The sequence below is a fragment of a genome, unplaced genomic scaffold, assembly GCF_019419815.1.
Source record: "Pyrus x bretschneideri cultivar Hongxiangsu unplaced genomic scaffold, Pyrus_bretschneideri_v1 Contig23, whole genome shotgun sequence".
Taxonomy (NCBI): Eukaryota; Viridiplantae; Streptophyta; class Magnoliopsida; order Rosales; family Rosaceae; genus Pyrus; species Pyrus x bretschneideri.
This window is the reverse complement of record NW_025999535.1, coordinates 4669328-4678236: the sequence shown is the minus strand read 5'-3', so window position 1 is coordinate 4678236 and position 8909 is coordinate 4669328. Positions and strand designations below refer to the sequence as shown.

Here is an 8909-nt window from a genome sequence, read left to right as displayed (position 1 = left end):
CCAATATGCTTGTTGTTATGTCTCCTGATCATAACTCTCCCTTTCTGCTTTCAGATGTGGAAAAAGTGTATTTGGGGGGCTTCACCAAATTGTAACAAAAACAAAAACCAAAGCTAGTGGACAAAAGGTTAAAGGGGAATCCACTGGATTAGGAATAAACAAACAAGCGTTTGTGAGTATTTAATTCTGTGCCTCAAAGATTTTATATGATCTTATGCCAAAATACAATAAGATCATCAAGGATTTCGATCGGCTCACCTCTTGACTAAATCTATAAAACAGTTACTTGTCAACTTTTGATTTATCACTACATTTCAATTTAGTGTGTATGTAGAGATTATGTTACATGTACCACATTTACTAATCATAAATTACAGATATCGAAAATCATATGAATTAATTCTACTTCGCAACCAATGAATATAATATGAAAAATGGTTTATGTTAACCTATTTTCTCTTTATGCGCTATTCTCCTTATTTTTGTATCTTGATTCTCTTTATTTATACTGGCATATGCCTACATGTTTTGTATATGTTTTATTTTGGTTTTTAAAATGTAAAGGAGAAAGGAAGAAAGAGAACGTGAGAGTGTGGAGAGTTTTTTGTATTTTATTTTTATATTGGATATATGCTAAAATCACATGTACGTGAAGTTTCAATAAAAAACAGAAAATTTTGATTTTGTGAAATTACATTATTGTTTCATTATATTTTTTTTTTTTTTGTGATAGAAGACTAAATAGCTTTTTCACCTTCTTTTTAATTGATAAAAAAAATTCTATTAATAGATAATTTAGATATTTATTTAATTTGACAACTAAAAAGAAGATGGGAGTGCAAAAGCATTTCCCTGTAGTTCGATACATTTTGTCGATGTAGTAATTTAGGTTACCATGCTCATATTCAAGGACATGATAGCCATTCATGAATTGATTTATGCTTGTATTACAATTTATCATAGTTATACTAAATGCGGGGCATTCTGCAATGTGGGTTTTATGTTTGACTAAAAACTGTTAAGCCTCACGACATCATGTATGATTTGACACAATTCCTTTGGAGTATCCCACACTATGAGAGTGAGTGTTATGGAACCCCACCCAAGTATTGAATTTGACATTGAGTTGGCAAGTAGGATTTCATGATTCACACCACCACGGTTCTACCCGGCCATCTCACCCAGTAGAGGGTCAAGATCACTCCACTTGTCTCAACCATAGCAAAGAAATCTCAAGTTCCCTGCTTTTTTCCTACCACTCCATTAACAACCCTCTTATAAATGTACAACCTACCCCATGCAAATACACCAGTCTCCCCTTAAAAACCTTCCATGGAAAACCGCCATAAAAAAAGCTCCTCCGCCGGCACATTCTCCTTCCCGAGCACTCTGATCCACGACCAAGACTCCGACTTTGAGTTCGGGTGCTTCACCCCAGACTCGGCCTCCAGCACTGGTCCCTGCAAAGACTCCCCCGCAGACCACTTGTTCCTCAATGGAAGGCTCTTGCCACATGCCTTCCCATTTCAACCTATTAGCAACGGCTTTATGGTCGTTGATAATATTTCTCGGAGAACAAGCCGGACGAGCAGCATTAGCAGCAAGGACTCTCTCATGTCGTCGAGAAGCAATAGCACCAACAGTAGGAGTAGCAGTTGTAGCAGCAGTGCTAGGACAAGCTCAAGTGACAATTCCGAGAGGAAGTTCGTGTATCACTCCAAATTATCATCCGATACAAACAAAGGCAACAAACCTAATAACAATATTTCAAGTCATCAAGTTTATGGGAATTCGCAGAGGTGGCAATTCATAACAGCAGTGCCCGTGCCGGCTTCTTTAAGCCGTAATAATTCGCGGAAGAAAGTGATCAAAGTGGATCAGCTTGAAAGAAAAGAGAAATCCGTTAAGGCGAAGAAAAATAGCCGGGTGAAGACGGTGGTGTTCCAGCGGAGATTCTTATATGGCCGGAGGTTTTTCCGGTGGCTTGTTTCGACGTGCAAAAAATGTCACGCAATGGAGCCATCCAAGAAAAGTACTAATGATAATGCAATTAAAGCTGGAAATTAGTCAAAGTGAATTGTGAAGTTACATTAATTAATGATTTTTATCTGTTAATTTTGTAATTTTGAAGTTAGTTTATATATATGTAAGGTTTTGAGAGAATACATAATGGCTTTAGCTTTCGCTTTGGTTTTTTATTACTTTGAACTTTGAAGAAAAGCAAAAGGTATTATATATTCTGGGAACGTTAACCAGAAAAAGAAAACTTGGCTTGTTAATAATGATTCTTCACAATATGCGTTTAATAACACTGCAGAGCAAACGTTATCTTAAGTTGAATTTGTTAACCTAATCAGATATATCTAAAAGCAAAGGCTTCAACAACTCAACTTTTAGCTCTTTCATTCCATAGTTGGAAGGTCATAATCTTATTACTTTTGACACAGTAGATCATCGTTGTCATTGTTTGAAATGTAGTGCAATTTGGGTAAACGCTTTAAATCTGGTTGTGTTGTTTTTCCACGTGTTTTATTTTTGACTTGAAGTAGTGTTTGTTCGATTATAAAGAGACAACTAAAAATTTAAGTCAGCAAAGCCAACTACATCCTCACAAGAAAGTTAAAGTATAACATATTTCACTACATCGGTCAATTATTGGATATTTTGTTAGGATCAACAATGACTAGGCTTCAATTGGCTTTGCTAACTTGAACCTTTTGGTTGTCTCCTTGGATCATTGGCTCCAAATTTATCAAGAAATTTCCCATATGATTGTACGTAACTTCTCAAATGAAGTAAATTTGATTGAACGTACAAGTTAAACCAAATAATTATTAGGGATCTTTACCTATAAAGCCAAAAACACAAAATACATTTCCATAGAATTTCACTAGTTTTGAATCATTTCAATGAGAGACAAAAGTTTAGACCCCAACAAACCTATCCAAAAACAAGCAAACCAAAATTTTAAAATTCTAGTCATTTACTTAATCAAGCCAAAACTACAAAAAGACACCATCTATAAAAACTTCAAACTGATTTTAAATTCGTAAAAACTAATATCTATAAGATCAGTTTTAAAATTCTTGCAATTCTACCAGATTAGTTCTAAATTTTAGCAATTATGCAACATCAATTTCAAATTCATGCACTTCTACAAGATCAGTTTCAAAAAATTTAAAACTTCTACAATATCAACTTCAATGTTTTTGCACTTCTGCATGACTAGTTTCAAAATTCATGCAATTCTGCAAGACCAATTTCAAAATTCCAACAATTCTGTAAGATTAGCTTCAAAATTCCTGTACTTCTGCAAAATTAGTTTCAAATTTTTTAGCACTTATGCAAGATAATTTTAAAAAATTTTGCACTTTTGCTTGTCCACTTTCAAAATTCATGCTCTTCTACAAGATCAGCTTCAAATTTCTAGCACTTCTACAAGATTAGTTTAAAAAGTTTAGCACTTCTGCATGACCATTTTCAAAATTCATGCACTTTTGCAAGCTCAGTTTCAAAATTTCAACAATTAGGCTAGATCAGCATTCAAAATTCCAGCAATTCTACAAGATTAGTTTCAAAATTCATGCATCCAAACCTCAAAATCAAATACTTCCAAAAATACTAAAATCAAAACAAACAAAAAAATCTCAATCATTCTCATAAAAAACACTCATAAATTTAGGGAACAATAAAGAAGAAGAGAAGGGGAAAGAGAAGTATGAAGAAAAGTAGGAGAGGGAAGGACTAAGTAGAAGGTGGAGGAGAGAGAGGCAGGAAGAAGAAAGAGGAGAGAAAATGAGAGAAGTAACGGGAAAAAAAAAATTGGAGAAAGGAGCAAGACCAATTTTTTTTTTTTTTTAAACTATATTATCTACATTAAGGGGAAGGGTGGTAAGTTTAGTCTCACAATAGAGAAATTTTTTATTGTGATCATGATACAGGTGGTAGGTATATCATGTGTTTTTATATAAGTGATGAGAAATTTTATTTTTTAAGTTGTTAAATTTTTTAACACACATATCCCACCGTTTGTATAATGACTTGTGATGTACCATCCCGTATACCGGTTACATTGAAAAATCTCTTTTCACGATGAGCTTAACCTCATGCAATAAATAAAATATTGTCTCTCTCCAAAATGTATAATTTAACTCTATATGTAATTTACCCTTATTATCTTTATATCTAAAGAAATTGAATTATGAACTATCATAATCATAACTTGTTACTACTCTTACCACTCATGCTAACCCAACAGTAAATCGAAATCCTTTTAAAGCATGAATTATGTGTCAGTTTACAATTTGTGCTAAAGTGAATTGTTCAAGAGGGCTGGGCCACAACCCTTAACTGTTTATCCGAATGAAATTGTTTCAATCCAAGCCCCTACTCGTATGATTCAAAAGTCGACTTGGGTTAATAAGACAAGTCGAGTTGAACGTGGTCTACATAGTTTTGTCTAGGGAGTTTTTATTCGGACCCAGCACAAATGTTCAATTCACTCAATAAAACATGAAAATGTCCAAAATTATCCCATAAAAAGTATTTTGAAAACAAAAAAATTAAAAATGAACAATCATCAGCTCACCTTTAGTTTAATATACTGATGTATTATATGAAAAATGAACACTCGACATTGCCGGACCTCAAATCCACTTAGCCTAACCTCGATATCTCTGTCGTCGTCATAGAATTGCCATTAGCATCGACAAAGGAGTTTATAGAATGAGTTGACGCCATTGTCGTAGACGACGACGGCGGCAGTGCTGGTGGTGCTTTGTAGTTTGGGTCCAATTAAATGATCCATTCTTTGTATTTGTAGTTAAAGTAGATAGTTTTTGGTTGCTTAGTATTACAGTCTAATAGTATTACTTTTCATTTGTAAATAAAAGGTCTTAGATTAGAATCTCATGGATGACGAGTTTGATACCAATTTGTTTCTCCACTGCATAGTATAAATATGATTGACTATATAAAAAGGGTAGTAGCACTCCTTTTTGCTTTCTACACATCTTATGTTAATTTCTATCTTTTGATTCTTCATTCGACAACTGAAAATTAAATAAATAGTATGAAAAATAAAAAAGGTCGTTGTGGCTAGATGTGCATGTAATCTTGCAGTAGTTGAAGGATGTTATTATGTTGATTTTTTTTCCTAGTACAAGCAATATAAGGCAAGGAGAGGTGAACTTAAGTGCAACAGCGGTAGTACAATGCTTTAATCAACTTAGTCATGCTAGAGGGTGCAGCATGGTGGTTTTCTTAATGCTTACATTTAATTTAAGATTCCGTGGCAATAATCAGAAGAAAGAACAAAATTGAGAAAAACTCTTCATGGATTAACTACAAGTACATGATGATCACTGATTAAGTCTCGCTAACTGAAGGAACCAAAAAAACACAAAAGATATAAAGAGCATGAAATCAAAGAACAGAAGTATAATCAGCAAAGGAGATGGACAGCTTTGCCTACATACAACTCTTCACCCATTGTCCCTCTCTCTAATACAGCCCTCCCCATTTCACTCCAAGAATGTCTCCATGACATCAGAGTACATACCAGCTTCCGCGTTTCGATACCCGACAGGCTGGTGCTGATGGTGGTCAACCGAATTCGAAGACGACGAAGCCATTCTTGCAGGTAAAGTAAAGCTCCTCTTGTACTTGTTTTCCATGTTCTTCCTTGCGCTACCATCCAGATGGCAGTCCAAGCTCAAAAACTCATTGTGATCTGAATTTGCATTCGAGTTCTGGTGGTGGTGATTTTCGTCCCCACCTTTGTTTTCCGAGCTCTCTGGATTGAACAAAAGCTTTGCATCATCAGACCGCCCCGTTAGTGCATTAAAGAAGGACAATCCATTAGGCCATTTGATGTCACTTTCCTGCTCTCCTCCTCCTCGTCCTCCTCCTCCCCCCATCATGTCTCCTCCCATCTGTGTTTCTGACGTATGAGGCAGCAAAAACATGTGTGTCTCGTCTTTACCAGCTTGAGGATTGTACCCAAGTCTATCAGCAGAGTTTTGAAAATTGGGTGAAGGAAGCTGCATGGTTGCTGCAGCAGATGGAAGAGGCCTTTGAGCCCAACTGAAAAGAGGCGGAGGAGGGCGGATTGGCATCGGGGACTGCATTGAGGGCAGTACTGATGATCCAGAATTGTTTCGGTTTGACGAAAAGAGTTGGGAGAGGTAGAAACCAGACTGGTAGCCTAGAGATTCAAATGTATGCCTCATTCTTAGCACAAAATGCAGGTCTTCCGGTATCTGACCACACATTGTTCATACCCCTTTCTTAATCAACAAATTAATAACATAAAAATACAAATATATATTGAAGCGAAAAGAATACATAATCTCACAATCTTGCAGGAGCCCAACTGCAGAAGCCCATGACCAGCTTGAATTACAGCAATAGTCTGGTGAAAATTAAATTAAACTGTTTAAAAAAACTAAGAACAACTGACACCTGGGGGAAAAAAATAACTTTAGCTTCACAAAATGACGAAACCAATAACAGTGAAACAGGAACTATTTTTCTGTTCTGACCTGAATGCCTGACTCAAACTGATCGGTCCATTCAGGAGGAAGCTGCAATAAATAGCATCAAAAAAAGTAAAGCTAACACCATATCAATCAGGAGGAAGCTGCAATTCCGACCAACGACTCGGTCGTAGGGCTTGTGGGGCTTAAATACTCTTTAACCGCGTGAACTACTAGCGCTACTGATAAATAAGCAAAAAGAAATATGTGGGTTTGACTACATACAGCATCATATGAACTTTGCCAGTAGTTGGAGATGTTTGGCTCACACTCTGTGGGTTCTTTGAAGACCCATTTGTGGCACTTATCAGATGCAACCTTCCCCATCAACCTGTTTAAATGAGTGCAATCAATGAGAGCACACATACAAACAACTCATTTCCCATCAAACTTCTTTTACAAACGATAAAATAAATACACTAAATTCAAACTTGGGTGCTGAGGGTTGAGCCAACTTGGCTAAAACCCATGTCTGCAACTCCATACAACTTCATGTCCTGCAACGTTTTTTTAGAGAGAGGAGAGAGAGACAGAACAACAAAATAAAAAGACATACCAAGTACCCACCCTTCTCCATAATTATACAACTGAATGGACATTTTGCTGAAGGCCTTTCTGACAGGATCTTCTCTATCAATTTCTTCCAGGCAATCTGATGAAACTCTTCCTCGACAAAACCCATCTTCCCACATCAACATCCTTCATCAAATTCCACAAAAAAACAAGAACAAAAAAGAAATTACATAAAATTTTCAGTACTTTAATCACAAAATTACCAAAAACCCATTTCTAAAAACAGAGAGAAAACAGAGCAAAAATTGAATTAAATAGCTACTTACAAGCTACCATTGTCATCCCCAACCTTGCAGCCAGTACCACCTCTAACTCTCCTGCAACAAAATAATAACAAAAAGTGAATTAAACCCGGAAAAGAAAACCATCTAAAAATCAAAGTATCCAAAGTTCAGCACAGATCAAGGGTAGAGAGAGAGAGAGAGAGAGGGAGGGGTCATACGGGCGGGGACGGATGGTCCAGACAACAGAGTAAGTCCAGTCGGTGTTGAGACAGATGGTTCTGAGGGCCTCATGAAGGGCCATCATCCCAACAGCTTCTTTGCCCCTATCTGTTGCTCCTGAGCCCACCATAATCTTCTCTCTCTCTCTAATCTCCCTTTCTCTCTCTACCACTTTTCTTTTTTCTTTCCGTTTTTCTTCTGCCTTCTCTATATCTATGTCTATCTATATATCTATCTACTTCTGCCTGAAAACACTGCCACTAGCTAGCTAAGCCTACTCTCTGCTCAAACCCAACTGAAATTCTCTATCGTCTTTGGCACCTGCACACTGCTTAACCACCACAAGGCACAAAGGCACACCCTTTATTCATCTCTCTCTCTCTCTCTGAAATTTTTTATTTTTAGTTCAACAACTTTGTCAGTGTTTACTAGTCTTGTGTGTTTTAGTTTGTCCCAAGTAGTCAGGTTTGGTATTTCTTGACAGAGTTGGGGGTGAAAAAGCGAGGGGAAGGAGTAAAAAGTGGGGGGTTTTGCGAGTTGCAAGCATTTAGGCACCGGAGAAACACTAGGGGGGAAAGTGAGAGAGGGAGGGGTGCATGGGAAAAGTAAAAGAAGTGACCGTGATTTTTATAGTGGAATTACCATTCGACCCTTTTCTTAGGATTGTCAGTTACTTTAGGTGTTGGATTCCTGTGAGTTTCGCGACAAATACAGGCATTGGAATCATAAATTACCTTTTGTATCATTTTACTTGAACTTCTTTATTCGGGCAACAAGTACAAGTCATAGAAACGGAAGTCACGTTTTGTACCATTTTATTTAGGGAAAAATACAGATACCCTCGTGTAACCGTTGATGCCAGATGGCTAACATTTACTAAGGAATTGGGGTAATTTTTGGACATGTTGCAAACATTCAATTGACCGATGAAGTCATTGAGCATGTGCATGGTTAGCAAGAGAGAATCTCTCGTACAACAGAGTTGATATTTCTTAATTTTAGAGTATATTAATTATAAATAAATTTATATTATAACTTGAGTAAAATAATAAAATCACATAACCATATTTGAAATACATTGAAAAATCGCTTGAATTTGGCCTTGTATTTTGTCAATAAATGGCTTCTCACGCACATTTTTTTCACTCTTTTATTTATTTATATTCATTGAGTCTTCTATAATGTATTCAATTCAAATGAAAAAATAAACACGAGTATATATGAATAGTAAATGAGTGAAAAATCCTTTCCTGGCTTTACATGCATGCTAATGTTGGTTAACCTTTTAAGTGAAGATATTCTATAATTTTCATTGCATGACCAAATTTCGTTTGAAGAGAGAAGATAAACACACATA

General features: G+C 36.2%; 2 protein-coding genes across 2 annotated transcripts; one reads left to right on the top strand and one right to left on the bottom strand.

Moving 5' to 3' along the window:
- The first annotated feature begins 1273 nt into the window (after positions 1 to 1273).
- LOC103947662 lies at positions 1274 to 2181 on the top strand. The gene has a single exon (XM_009358590.3). It carries the CDS (start codon positions 1333 to 1335, stop codon positions 2065 to 2067), a length of 735 nt encoding a protein of 244 aa, XP_009356865.2. The 5' UTR covers positions 1274 to 1332; the 3' UTR covers positions 2068 to 2181.
- Positions 2182 to 5318: 3137 nt separating this feature from the next.
- Positions 5319 to 8109, bottom strand: LOC103947591 (protein RICE SALT SENSITIVE 3). The gene is made up of 7 exons (XM_009358507.3): positions 7552 to 8109; positions 7376 to 7426; positions 7104 to 7235; positions 6762 to 6867; positions 6543 to 6584; positions 6356 to 6412; positions 5319 to 6260 (listed from the first exon to the last, which is right to left on the bottom strand). The coding sequence occupies exons 1-7, from the start codon at positions 7680 to 7682 to the stop codon at positions 5523 to 5525; spliced, it is 1257 nt and encodes a 418-aa protein (XP_009356782.2). The 5' UTR covers positions 7683 to 8109; the 3' UTR covers positions 5319 to 5522.
- Positions 8110 to 8909: the final 800 nt, after the last annotated feature.